At 39.5% G+C, this 14,335-nt stretch overlaps 2 protein-coding genes across 2 annotated transcripts; one reads left to right on the top strand and one right to left on the bottom strand.

The window, feature by feature from the left end:
* The first annotated feature begins 618 nt into the window (after positions 1-618).
* Positions 619-4,483, top strand: LOC131973196 (mamu class II histocompatibility antigen, DR alpha chain-like). Its single transcript, XM_059335108.1, has 4 exons — positions 619-772; positions 861-1,112; positions 1,726-2,010; positions 4,086-4,483. Exons 1-4 carry the CDS (start codon positions 706-708, stop codon positions 4,205-4,207), a joined length of 726 nt encoding a protein of 241 aa, XP_059191091.1. The 5' UTR covers positions 619-705; the 3' UTR covers positions 4,208-4,483.
* A 3,727-nt stretch (positions 4,484-8,210) lies between these two features.
* On the bottom strand, positions 8,211-11,686 carry LOC131973748 (piggyBac transposable element-derived protein 4-like). Its single transcript, XM_059335808.1, has 3 exons — positions 10,469-11,686; positions 10,014-10,262; positions 8,211-8,273 (listed from the first exon to the last, which is right to left on the bottom strand). Exons 1-3 carry the CDS (start codon positions 11,684-11,686, stop codon positions 8,211-8,213), a joined length of 1,530 nt encoding a protein of 509 aa, XP_059191791.1.
* Positions 11,687-14,335: the final 2,649 nt, after the last annotated feature.

Here is a 14,335-nt window from a genome sequence, read left to right as displayed (position 1 = left end):
TTGGCTGCTGATCCTGAAGCGTCGGGACTTTCCAGAGACGCTGCTGCGTTCAGGAGCTGCAGGAAAACTCAGCGCTCCGTTCACTTCATGGAGAAAACAGAGCTGAGTGACACCTGAAGGCAACACGTGGTCCGACAGAGAACTGAACCAAGACCTGAGACCTGCACAGGTCACATGACTCAGGTCACATGATGAAACAAAAACAAACAAATGAAAACATTATTTTAACCCAAAAAGTTCAGTTTCACACTTTAAACTTTAAACACCAGTTGCAGCTTCACTTCTTTATCTCAATATAAAGAGAACAAAATATTAATATTTTAATGGAATACAAGTTTAATAATAAATATTTTAATGGTAAAAAAAAAAAAAGTATAATTATAAATAATTATAATAATTAATGTCAGAATAAAAGTAAGAATCCTGATTATTGATGAACTCTGCAGCTCCTGTTTCTGAGGCAGCAGCAGCATGACTCTACCCGGACACTGATGATGTCATCTCAGCTCTGCTTTCTCATTGGCTGTTACACTGCTGACACAGAGTAAGAGTTCAGCTGCTGCTGCTGCAGGTCTACAGAGTCTGACAGGTCCAGGTCTATACAGGTCCAGGTCTGCGACAGATCTAGGTCTACACAGGTCCAGGTCTACAGAGTCTGACAGGTCCAGGTCTACACAGGTCCAGGTCTATACAGGTCCAGGTCTGATGATGAAGATGATGAAGATGATGGTGGTCCTCGTCCTCTCCGGTGTCCTCTGTGTCTCAGCTGACGGTCAGTTTCTGTCTCACTTTAAACAAACAAACAAACAAACAAACAAACAGCAGGTTGTTTACTGTTTGTTTTTGTGTTTTCTCTTCAGTTCTACATAAGGACATTGCTCTCACTGGCTGTTCAGACCCTAATAAAGATGGAGAGTTTATGTACGGACTGGATGGTGAAGAGCTTTGGTACGCAGACTTCAAGAACCAGAAAGGAGTCGAGCCTCAGCCCAGTTTTGTAGATCATATGACCTACCCAGGAGGTTATGAATCAGCTGTGGCTAATGTACAGATCTGCAAACAGAACCTGGCAAATAGTCGCAAATTTCTGAAGAACCCTCCAGTGAAATTCGGTAAATATATCTAATCTGAACTTTCTGCCACATTAATGAACTTCTCTTCATGTAAACTGCAGATTTCTGAAAAAATCAGTTGTTTTATTTTCTGGTTTTGGGTTCAATGAGTCAGAAGAGACACAGAACACAGAGTCTTTTTAATTTCATTTTACCTTTAAGAAGTTATTTAATGCTGTAAATATTAAAATAAATATAGTTCAGTCATCATGTTGCTGTTCATTAGAAATAATAAATTAGTCCTGGCTCAGTATCAGAGATCAGGTTCAGGATCAGATCAGGATCAGGATCAAATCAGGATCAGATCAGGATCAGATCAGGATCAGGATCAGGATCAGACTGAGAAACTTTTAGAATCTGCTGCTGGAAGATATTTCCGCTTTGATAAATTAATTCTTTAAACATTTGTAGAGATTTGAGCCCCAGAGAAAGATTTCCTGGTGAGTGTTTGTTTTGTGTTAAAGCTGAGGGTTCCTGATGTCTCACAGCTCAAACACAGCTGATCTGTCATTACTCCAGTCCTCCATCCTGTAACCTTTATTATAATAATATAAGAGTGTTAGTGAGTTAAAATGACCCACAGAGACAGAACTGATCCTCTGTGTGTGTCCAGATGCTCCTTCCAGTCCGGTGGTCTACAGCAGAGACGAGGTGGAGCTGGGAGAGGAGAACACCCTGATCTGTCATGTGACTGGTTTCTATCCTGCTCCTGTCGAATTCTCCTGGACAAAGAACGGACAGAACGTCACCGAAGGAACCAGCGTCAGCGTTCCCTACCCCAACAAAGACGGTTCCTTCAACCAGTTCTCCAGCCTGGTCTTCACCCCAAAGCTGGGAGACGTGTACAGATGTTCAGTGGCACATCTGGCCCTGGACCAACCACAGAGCAGATTCTGGGGTGAGACACTTTATTTACATCAATACAGACACAATAACTGCAGCTGTCTCCAGATGTTCCTGTCTCCAGATGTTTCTGATGTTTCTGTCTCCAGATGTTTCTGTCTCCAGATGTTTCTGTCTCCAGGTGTTTCTGATGTTTCTGTCTCCAGATGTTTCTGTCTCCAGATGTTTCTATCTCCAGGTGTTTCTGCTGTTTCTGTCTCCAGATGTTTGTGTTTCCAGGTGTTTCTGATGTTTCTGTCTTGAGATGTTTCTGTCTACAGATGTTTCTGGTGTTTCTGTCTCCAGATGTTTCTGTCTACAGATGTTTCTGATGTTTCTGTCTCCAGATGTTTCTGTCCCCAGATGTTTCTGATGTTTCTGTCTCCAGATGTTTCTGTCTCCAGATGTTTCTGTCCCCAGATGTTTCTGTCTCCAGAGGTTTCTGATGTTTCTGTCTCCAGATGTTTCTGTCTCCAGATGTTTCTGATGTTTCTGTCTCCAGATGTTTCTGTCTCCAGTTGTTTCTGATATTTCTGTCTCCAGATGTTTCTGTCTCCAGATGTTTCTGTCTCCAGATGTCTCATGTCTGTGTTTTCTGTCTCCAGATGTTTCATGTCTGTGTTTTCTGTCTCCAGATGTTTCATGTCTGTGTTTTTTGTCTCCAGATGTTTCATGTCTGTTTTCTGTCTCCAGATGTTTTCTGTCTCCAGATGTTTCATGTCTGTTTTCTGTCTCCAGATGTTTTCTGTCTCCAGATGTTTCATGTCTGTGTTTTCTGTCTCCAGATGTTTCTGTCTCCAGATGTTTCTGTCTCCAGGTGTTTCTGATGTTTCTGTCTCCAGATGTTTCTGTCTCCAGATGTTTCTGTCTCCAGGTGTTTCTGATGTTTCTGTCTCCAGATGTTTGTGTTTCCAGGTGTTTCTGATGTTTCTGTCTTGAGATGTTTCTGTCTACAGATGTTTCTGGTGTTTCTGTCTCCAGATGTTTCTGTCTACAGATGTTTCTGATGTTTCTGTCTCCAGATGTTTCTGTCTCCAGATGTTTCTGTCTCCAGATGTTTCTGTCCCCAGATGTTTCTGTCTCCAGAGGTTTCTGATGTTTCTGTCTCCAGATGTTTCTGTCTCCAGATGTTTCTGATGTTTCTGTCTCCAGATGTTTCTGTCTCCAGATGTTTCTGTCTCCAGATGTCTCATGTCTGTGTTTTCTGTCTCCAGATGTTTCATGTCTGTGTTTTCTGTCTCCAGATGTTTCATGTCTGTGTTTTTTGTCTCCAGATGTTTCATGTCTGTTTTCTGTCTCCAGATGTTTCATGTCTGTGTTTTCTGTCTCCAGATGTTTCATGTCTGTTTTCTGTCTCCAGATGTTTTCTGTCTCCAGATGTTTCATGTCTGTGTTTTCTGTCTCCAGATGTTTCATGTCTGTTTTCTGTCTCCAGATGTTTTCTGTCTCCAGATGTTTCATGTCTGTGTTTTCTGTCTCCAGATGTTTTCTGTCTCCAGATGTTTCATGTCTGTGTTTTCTGTCTCCAGATGTTTCTGTTTCCAGATGTTTCATGTCTGTGTTTTCTGTCTCCAGATGTTTCATGTCTGTGTTTTGTGTCTCCAGATGTTTCATGTCTGTGTTTTCTGTCTCCAGATGTTTCTGTTTCCAGATGTTTCATGTCTGTGTTTTCTGTCTCCAGATGTTTCATGTCTGTGTTTTCTGTCTCCAGATGTTTCATGTCTGTGTTTTCTGCCTCCAGATGTCTCATGTCTGTGTTTTCTGTCTCCAGATGTTTTCTGTCTCCAGATGTCTCATGTCTGTGTTTTGTGTCTCCAGATGTTTCATGTCTGTGTTTTCTGTCTCCAGATGTTTCTGTTTCCAGATGTTTCATGTCTGTGTTTTCTGTCTCCAGATGTTTCATGTCTGTGTTTTCTGTCTCCAGATGTCTCATGTCTGTGTTTTCTGTCTCCAGATGTTTCATGTCTGTGTTTTCTGTCTCCAGATGTTTCATGTCTGTGTTTTCTGTCTCCAGATGTTTCATGTCTGTGTTTTCTGTCTCCAGATGTTTTCTGTCTCCAGATGTTTCATGTCTGTGTTTTCTGTCTCCAGATGTGGAGAAGACTCCTCCCAGTATTGGACCAGCAGTGTTCTGTGGACTCGGTCTGACTGTTGGTCTGCTCGGTGTGGCTGCTGGAACCTTCTTCCTCATCAAAGGGAACGAGTGCAGCTGATTGGTCGGGGCTGATGATGTCACTCAGATGAATATTTTCTCTGCTGTCTGTTGATGATTTTAATGTTTTTATGTCTTTCTTCATGTTTGGCTGCAGATTGAATCCATTTCTTGTGTAAAATGCTTCCTGCTGAAATATAATCTGTGTTTAAATAAAGTTAGTTTGTTTCCTGACAGAATCAGATTTAAACTGTTTCTCCAGTCGCAAGATTTAATCTGTTTTAAATTAACATTAATTAATCTGTTGTTGTGGTAAATAAACAGGATGTCCCTCGTCTCATGTTTACTGTCCAGTCTGTCCACATTACACCTCAAACTCTCTTCAGCTGGTTCTTTCTGTTCATCACACTTTCACAGAAAACTTTAACTTGAGGAGTTTCAATCTGATAGATGAAGTATAAACTTCAGATAAACTTAATTTTTACACAGAATGACACAGAATGTTTTGTTTCCCTCAGCTCCAATAAAACTAATTTCTAACTCAAAATTCTTTATGAACAGAAGGAATCTTTACAGAACATTTCAGCCTACATAATAATGTAATAATAATGTGTTGTTTGGTAAAAACCTTCATACGTTTGAAACTCCAGAACAACCTGATTGACTGTCTTTGATTTCTTTTTGTATATATATATATATTTATATATATACACGCACACACACATATATACATGTACACATGAGAAAATAAAAAGAGGAGAAGTCGAGGACAGGAGATGGGCTGACCTACAAAGATAAAGTAAGCTAAAAGAAAAAATACAGACATTTACAGATCCACTAGTGGGAACTTGTTGCATTAGACGACAGAGAGTCTTCTAGTCTGATAATATAATTCACAGTCACACCTTATATACAAACATTGTTCTGTCAGAAAGAGAACCGATGAGAGCGTCCCAGGCCTGATGCTCATGCTTTATGTATGAAAACCTTTTGAAAAGAGCCATGTCTCTAAAATGATTGTGGTAGTGTAATGTGATTAATGGCAGTCAATCCTGCAAATATAACTTTCCTCTGTGCCAGTCTGGTGTTGCCACTAAGAACAGAATCACCATTGAATAGAAGTAGGGGGAGATGCATAGGAATGGGATATCACAGAGGGACATTCCCAGGAAACATGAAGGCATGTGCCAACAATGGACTGATCACATTTAGTCCAGTTGGGATCATCTGTCAGTTATGTTGTGAAGCGTCTGTGTGGTGTGGCATAGAACTTGTTATAGAACATAATGACTAAGATGATGATTCTTTGATGAGATGGGTATGTTGGTCCAAATATTGTCCCAGTCCAGAGCACAACCCTGACCCTCAAGTTCACAGAACTGATCACTCCCAAAGGTTGAACACTTCTAGAGATCAGTTCATTGTAGATAACAGACACTAGTCCAGTAGACAGTGTTGGAGAAGAAATACAAGTGTCCAACGGATGCGAGGGCAAAGGTGAATCCCATGGAACTCTATGGACATGGACAGTGGCGGTTCTAGACCAATTTTACTGTGGGGGCCAAGGAGGGGCCAGTGTTTAATCAGAGGGGCACATTAGCACATGAAAAAATGGCAAAGATGATATTTAAGCATTCAAAACCTTTATTTTAGCTTATTTAAACATCTCATTTAAGTATATTTGGAAGATACAAATACATTGATTTAATTAATGAGACTCACCAACAATAACAGGTTTTTTTGTATGACAAGGACATTTCTCATTTTTGTGCACCTTTTTTTCCACTTTTTTTATTTTGAAAGTGCAGTACAGTGAGAATGATCTATATATATATATATATATATATACATATATATATACAATATTTTATTGCACAATTAAACTATTATACAATGTAACATTCTGGGTTCCTTTTGTCTACAATGAGATATTGTTTGAACAAAAAAGGTTAGAATTGCTCCATTGTTATAAATTGATCATTATATTATTAATTTGACACAGGGGCCAGAGCAGGGGCCAAAGGCTTCTTCACAGGGGCAGTGGCCCCTGGAGGCCCCTGTGTAGAACCGCCACTGGACATGGATCTCAACTGGAGATACAAGAACCAAGAAACACAGAAAAACGTTCTTTAAGCTCTTGAAGTGAAATCAACCCATTTCTACAGATGTTGGAGAGTGTGAATTCCTCCAGAGGCCCAGCTGCCATTAAAATAGGGACCAGAACGCTGTAATAAATTGTAGTTATACCAAACAGGAGAGCGATCTCAGAGCTTTACCTTACATCCCAAACAGTTGTGCTCATTTAGGTAGTTTCTGTTGTCATTATGATTTAAAAAGAATAAACACAGTTGTTTGATAATAAATGGCTTTAACCAACCACTAACCATGAGTGAAAGAAACGTTTTTGTGTTATTATTCATATTCTCTGAAAAATGGCCATGAAACCATAAATTCTGCCAGGTTATGTACTTAAAAAATAACTAAACATAAACTTATGAGCACAACTGTATGTTTCTGGACAGCAAACCAAATTTTCAAGGAGTTGCCTGATTGGCACAAACTTTCTACACACAGATCTAGGCTTCAACCCACAACATAGTCTGTCATCCTATGTGGTTTCACCATCTCTTTCTCTATCTGACGCCAGCGTGTGGCAACATTCTCATTGCACCAAATTGTCAGTTGCTTTATTTGAAATGACCAGTAGTATCATTTAAAGTCAGGTACTGCCAAGCCTCCAGAGTGTTTTGGTCGCTGTAATGTGCGTAGGTGAATACGAGCTCTTTTATGATCCCATATGAGTTTAGTGGTCAGGGACTGTAGTTCATCAGAGTAGTTCGGTGGTGGAGGCAAAGGGATCACAGAGAACAGGAAATTCAGTCGGCAGTATAATAATTTTATGTCAGTATATTAATTTTCAATCTCGCAATTCTGCCTTGCAGTGACATCTTGAGAGCAGACCACCTCTGAAAGTCTGATTCAATCTCCGTTTGAAGTTTTTTGTAATTTTCATGGGATATATATCTGAGAAATTGGTGACAGTTATGCCTAGATGTGTAAATGCAGAGTTATGCCTTTGAATATGTTGAATGACTGGTAACGTGAGGTGTTTTGCAGGAGCATTTAAAGGAATGAGGAGGGATGTATCCAATAATTTAATAACCAGAAAATAGGCTGGACTGTGAAAAAAAGTAATACGTCGTCCACGTAAAGCGAAATTTTATGTTGTATACCTTGTTTACTGATGGTTGAGATGTGGCGGTCTAATCTGACTGTCTGGGTTAGAGGTTCAATGACAAAGCAAAAAGGGGACAGTGGGCAGCCTTAGTTCTACTCTGTCATTTTGGGAAAGATTATTATTTGTTTGTATGATTGCACAAGGGTTGGCGTATAGTGTTTTGATCATTGATATAAATATTTTGCCAAATATGAAATTCGCCAAAACCTGCCACAGATATATTCAGCTCACTCGATCAAAGACTTTTAGCACATAACCAAGCTGAATATAGCAGTGAGGTGTGTAGCTGATTCTGACACATGTAATTTATGGAAAAGGCATCTGATGTTGTCTGATGTAAATCTCCCCTTTAAAAAACCTGTTTGTCGCAGTGAATCAGTTTACCTACACATGGCTCAAACAGCTTCAGTTCTGTTGTGATAGTGATATCGTCCTGTAACTGCAGCTTCTCCAAGGTGGTTTATCTTTCTCAAGCAGGACTGATATGAGAGATGTATCTTGGTCATGATGGAAGGAACCAGTGTCTAGAACATAGTTAAGAGAATTTAAAGCAATGGCCCAACGATATCCCACAGTTCCAGAAACAGCTCTGGAGGCAATTTCCCTTTTTGCATCAAGCTCAATGCCTCTTTAAGTTCGAAAAGAGTAAGTGGTGTTTCAAGGGATTCTGCATCATTGTCAGCCAGTGATGGTAATTTAAGTTCTGACAGATACAATTGAAGGGCAGCCAAGTCAGGAGCAGGGTCCACTGTATAGAGATGATTGGAAAATAATTCTGCAAAAGTATTATTTATTATGGTATGATTCATTTTTTCAAATCTGGCAGCTAAAAGGTGCCAGATTCACTGAATGTGGAGCGAAGGCTCGGGTCAATCATGGCCATAAATGTCTCCACATCAACCACACAACAACCACATAATCACACTTACAACCTGCCGAGCAGAAGGACGGACTCGTTACGGCTGTCAGAACTGCTGAAGAACGACGGTTGAATATTATCGAATTTCTAAAAAAACAGATAGATTCAAACCATTCGAATATATGCTCATTATGTCAATAACAGGAGGACAAACTAATACAACGAGACGTAACGACTGTATAGGGATTTATATTTAAGTTTTAACATAAAACAAACCTACACATTACAAATGAAGTCAATGAACTAACCGTAACACTTAGACCTCTCTTTCTCTTTCTCTCGCTCTTCTCTCTCTCTATGTGTGATGTGAATACTGATTAAAATAAACTATTTGACATCTTGTTTCCGTAATTGAACGCTCCGAGCCACTTGTGCTGTGCTGAGAGGATTAATTTAAGCAAAACTATCTGACTGTATCAAACCTTGCTAGCATGAATCACTGAGTTTAATTTGATCCAAAAACTTATTTAACCCTCTGGGCCCACTAAGGACATTTTCAGCCATTTCAGAAATTTTTCACTTTATTTTTGGCAATAATTTTGGCTGTGATACTGCAAATGACATGATTTTTGGAAGAAGGATTTCTTTTTTGATATATTTTGAAATTCTAATTTAATTTTTTCTAATGGCTCTATAATACACTGTGTACAAGCTTACTACCCTTTCGAGCCCTTTCGGGCTGAAAATGTCCACCTCCAAAAAATGCTATAAAAACGTTACAGATTAATATTTTTTTCTACTTTTTTCTGCATAAACCTCTAAAACAACTTCTGTCCTGCTCAAAACTACCAAACATTCAAAGATTTTGAGGATTTTAACCCTTTAAATGCCAGTTTGATTACATGATGTCACTATTTTTCAAAGAAAAAACACACAAAGATGTAGTTATTTTCCATATAATAAATTATTTTTGGCTGGGGCTTTATTTTTTATCACAGCCTTTGATATGTCAAAGATTAAGAACAAAATTGATTTTGATGCATTTTTAGTTTTTGTGTAGTGTCAGATTTAAAATGTACTACCCTTTTATGGCCTCTTGAGGAAACTTCCAAAAACTGCTATGAAAATATCCCTTATATATTTTTTTTTCCAACTTTTTGGGTTTGAATCTTACAATCAACTTCAGTCCTAATCACAACTACCAAACATTCAATTCTATTTTAGGATTTTAACCCTTTAAATGCCAGTTTGATAAAATGATGTCACTGTTTTTTATGAAAACACACAAATGCCATTTGATGTAAAAAAAAATTCCCATTTAATCACATTAAATCCACATTTTTTCAATGACAAATAACAAATAAGTTTTAAATGGAACACTGGACAACACTGAGAAGCATACCACTACTAACACAAATCATTTTGTTTATAATAACATATAAACATATAATATTTTTAGGATCAACAAAACATGCAAATTGAATGGAACTGTTTCTAGGAAGAAAGGTGTGTGTGTGTGTGTGTGTGTGTGTGTGTGTGTGTGTGTGTGTGTGTGTGTGTGTGTGTGTGTGTGTGTGTGTGTCTGTCTGTCTGTCTGTGCACGCATGCTCACTCCTTCCAGCAGGACCTGCAGCAAGGGACTTGGTGCTCTCTGCAGGTTAACTTGTCACACCTGTTGCAGGCAGTGCTTACTCTCCTTTTTTTATCTGTGCACAACCAGCAAAGTCCCCTTCTGCTTGTGGAGGTGCTTGCGGCTGCCGGTGCCTTTACCTTCAACACTGCTGTAGCAGCAGCCAGTGTACGGGGTAGGCGCCGTCTCCGCGCGATTTCATCCAACACCAAGGATTTTCCCAATTCCTCCAAAAATAGCCTCCTCCTGTATGATTTTCCTTGCTTCCAGGAGGGATCTGTAGCAGTGAAGATCACGAAGGCATTGAAAGCAGAGATATCAATCATATTGCAGAAGAGGACCTGTGGCCACCGATATGTCTTCCTCCTGCAGCTGTAGGTGCCAACAACCTACAAAAGACAAAGAAAAAATGAATACAATTATTCTTTCTTATTACAAACTAATTTATCATTCATTCTTCATATTCTGTAAATTCCCAAATAGGCCTACTGAATGATCAACTAAAATAAAATCACTAATAAAATCACTAAATATATCAAACAAACCAATGAATTGAATTCAGTCAGAAAAAAATAGGCTAAATAAAGGCTCTTACCTTGTCCAGGTTGTCGACACCTCCCTTGCAGTGGTTGTATTCCATGATGATCACAGGTTTCCTCTTCTCATCGTCTGTCACAGCTGGCTCTCTATGTTTGCTACTGAGGAGGATCACATTCTTCCCCCGTTTTGGGATGTAGCTCACTGCTGTGGTGTTGTTTGTGAAGGCAAAGAGAGAGGAGAGGATAGCTCTCCCCCTCATCTGCAGGAGTTTGGGTGGAAGCTCGGGCTTGTTCTTCCGAATTGTCCCGACCAGGGCGACTTTCCTCTTCAAAAGCTCCTGCACAAGTGAATAGGAGGTAAAAAAATTGTCACATGTGACAGTGACCCCTTCAAGCCCCTTTGTCATGTCGAGGATGACACGCTTGCCCTGGCCCACCTCCACAGCACTGCCAGCACCTTTCCCGGTGTAAACCTGGCATCTCCAGGCATAGGAGGTTGCAACGTCCGCGGTGACCCAGATCTTGAGGCCATACTTTGCCGGCTTACTTGGCATATACTGCCGAAATTTGCAGCGGCCTCTGAAGGGGACAAGCTGCTCATCCACACAGACGTCTTCTTGGGGGTTGAAAAGCATTGGAAGGCGATGTGTCCACATCTCCCAGACACAGCGGATAGGGGCAAGCTTGTCCTCTCTGTGGCGGGAAGGTCTGGTCAGCTTGTCATCAAACCGGATGTTGGCGTTGATCAGCCTGAATTTTGTGTGGTTCATAGAAGCCCTGAAGATGGCACGGCCAGTGTGGTCATCCCAGAGGCTGCGTGTAGATTCACCCTTGGATCTGTACACTCCAGCCAAAATCAGGAGCCCGATGTATGCCTGAATATCTGTGGCATCAACATCACTCCAGTTTGCTACTGACCGTCTCCCCTGCAGGTTTGTCATCTGAACAATGATGCTGATGATTTCAGCAGTGAAAAATAAATCAAAGGAGGATTTCACGTCATGGATACGGGTGGTGGCATAGTTGGTAGGCCCTGGAATCAAACCTCTGCCAGGAGCAACGTAGCGCAGTGTCGCATCATTAGAAGGAAACCAGATTTGCCCATTTTTTGATGTCCACTCACTGACAAGATGGGCAGGATCCTCTGTGTCCTCCTCGCTCAAAGTGGAATCTTCAGAGGAAGATGACTCCACATCAGAGTCCTCTTCTAAAGTTGATTCACCTTCTGAGGATGAGTCCTGCAGCTCGCTGGCGGTTAAGGGCTGCATCACCATTTCCCTAGCTTCTTCCACAGAGTATTTTCTCTTCATCTTACTTTCTTTCTTGTCAAAGAAATAATGACCAGCCAGTCAAGCTACACACATTTATAGCTTTGACAGCAACCAGGTGCACATCAAGAAACTTTTTTTTATTATTCTTTTTTTTTCCAACTTTTTTTGTTTTCTCCACAGACCTCTTTGAAGTGCAGCAAGACCAGGGGCCAATGTTTTTATTTACTTGAAGGAGTGAATGCTTGGCTGTGTATGACAGTATGCTAAAGAGACATTATCAAAGTATTCTGAAGTTCTACAATAAGGTCAAGCTGGGTCAAGTTGAAATTTTATCTGACAGAGCAATATCAAAGAAAATGCCACGATAACACACTTGCACCTGTCTCAGAGATGAGCTCCCCACTCATTTAAATCTGACACTGCACAAAAAGTAAAATTGCATCAAAATCAATTTTGTTGCTAATCTTTGACATATCCAAGGCTGTGATAAAAACAAAAGCCCCACCCAAAAATTATTTATTATATGGAAAATAACTACAGTTTTGTGGGTTTTTTTCTTTGAAAAACAGTGACATCATGTAATCAAACTGGAATTTAAAGGGTTAAAATCCTCAAAATCTTTGAATAATTGGTAGTTTTGAGCAGGGTGGAAGTGTTTCAAGTGGTTTATGTAGAAAAAAGGAGAAAAAATATTAATCTGTAAAGTTTTTATAGTGTTTTTTTGGAAGTGGACATTTTCAGCCCAAAGGGCTCGAAAGGGTAGAACATTTTAAATCCAACACTATACAAAAACTAAAAATGCATCAAAATCAAATTTGTTCTTAATCTTTGACATATCCATGGCTGTGATAAAAACAAAAGCCCCAGCCAAAAAATATTTATTATATGGAAAATAACTACATTTTTGTGTTTTTTTTCTTTAAAAAACAGTGACATCATGTTATCAAACTGGCATTTAAAGGGTTAAAATCCTCAAAATATTTGAATGTTTGGTAGTTTTGAGCAGGGTGGAAGTTGTTTTAGAGGTTTATGCAGAAAAAAGTTGAAAAAAATATTAATCTGTAAGGTTTTTATAGTGTTTTTTTGGAAGTGGACATTTTCAGCCCAAAGGGCCTGAAAGGGTAGAATATTTTAAATCTGACACTACACAAAAACTAAAAATGCATCAAAATCAATTTTGTTCTTTATCTTTGACATATCCAAGGCTGTGATAAAAACAAAAGCCCCAACCAAAAATTATTTATTATATGGAAAATAACTACATTTTTGTGTTTTTTCTCTTTAAAAAACAGTGACATCATGTAATCAAACTGGCATTTAAAGGGTTAAAATCCTCAAAATATTTGAATGTTTGGTAGTTTTGAGCAGGGTGGAAGTTGTTTAAGAGGTTTATGCAGAAAAAAAGTTGAAAAAAATATTAATCTGTAAAGTTTTTATAGTGTTTTTTTGGAAGTGGACATTTTCAGCCCAAAGGGCCTGAAAGGGTAGAATATTTTAAATCTGACACTACACAAAAACTAAAAATGCATCAAAATCAATTTTGTTCTTAATCTTTGACATATCAAAGGCTGTGATAAAAAATAAAGCCCCAGCCAAAAAATATTTATTATATGAAAAATAACTAAATTTTTGTGTTTTTTTCATAAAAAACATCAGTGACATTGTGCAATCAACCTGGCATTTAAAGGGTTAAAATGCCAAAAATATTTAAACTTTTGGTATTTTTTAGCAGGGTGGAAGTTGTTTAAGAGGTTTATGCAGAAAAAAGTAGAAAGAAATATTAATCTGTTAAGTTTTTATCACCTATTTTTGGAAGTGGACATTTTCAGCCCTAACGGCCTGAAAGGGTAGTCAATTAAAGTGGGCCCAGAGGGTTAAACATAAAACACATTTAAATATGCAGATTACTGTGAAAACTAACCTCATGTCTCTTAAAACATCAAACATTGAACTCCTTGATGTAATCTTCAGTTTAATCTCACTGAGTTAGTTTAACCATCAACAGGAATAAGTCTCTCTTCGTCCTTTCAAAATAAAAGCATCCATTATCAAAACAGGCTTTTGCATAGTTCTGTATATATCTTTTATTCTGCGGACACAACCTCCCATGGCCGACCTGGAAGACCCTCAACAGACTGCGGGTGGAGCAGGGGAGGTGCAAAGCATTGCTGAAAACATGGAACTACCACACAGAGGACACGTGTGGCTGTGGAGCAGTACAAACAATGTCCCACCTGCTGGAATGCGGCGACGCCCCCCAGTGCAGCCCCCAGGACCTGGCTGAACCGACTCCATCAGCTGTGTCCTGCCCCAGATACTGGCAAAAAGACATCTGAGATTGTAAAGGACTCGAAGAAGAAGAAGATTCTGCCCATGTATGCATGCAGCGATTAGTGGATTAATTGATCGTTAACGTTATAGATAATGGAGTCGGCAGGTTTATTCCAAGAACCCGTCCCCAGTAAGCAGCTGAGCTCCATGCAGACGTTTCTCAAACTTTATTTTGTAGGCTTTCAGAGACATTTCCTCCTGATTCAAAGTGAATCAGAGGTTCCTGATATCCTGTCTCTGACTCGTCCCCGTCTCGTCCCTCTGGTGGTCCTCATGTCTCCCTTTCTGTTGATCAGGATCCAGGTTTTACTCCCAGCCCTA

This window comes from Centropristis striata, chromosome 6 (assembly GCF_030273125.1).
Source record: "Centropristis striata isolate RG_2023a ecotype Rhode Island chromosome 6, C.striata_1.0, whole genome shotgun sequence".
Lineage (NCBI taxonomy): Eukaryota > Metazoa > Chordata > Actinopteri > Perciformes > Serranidae > Centropristis > Centropristis striata.
This window is presented reverse-complemented; position numbering and strand designations above follow the sequence as displayed.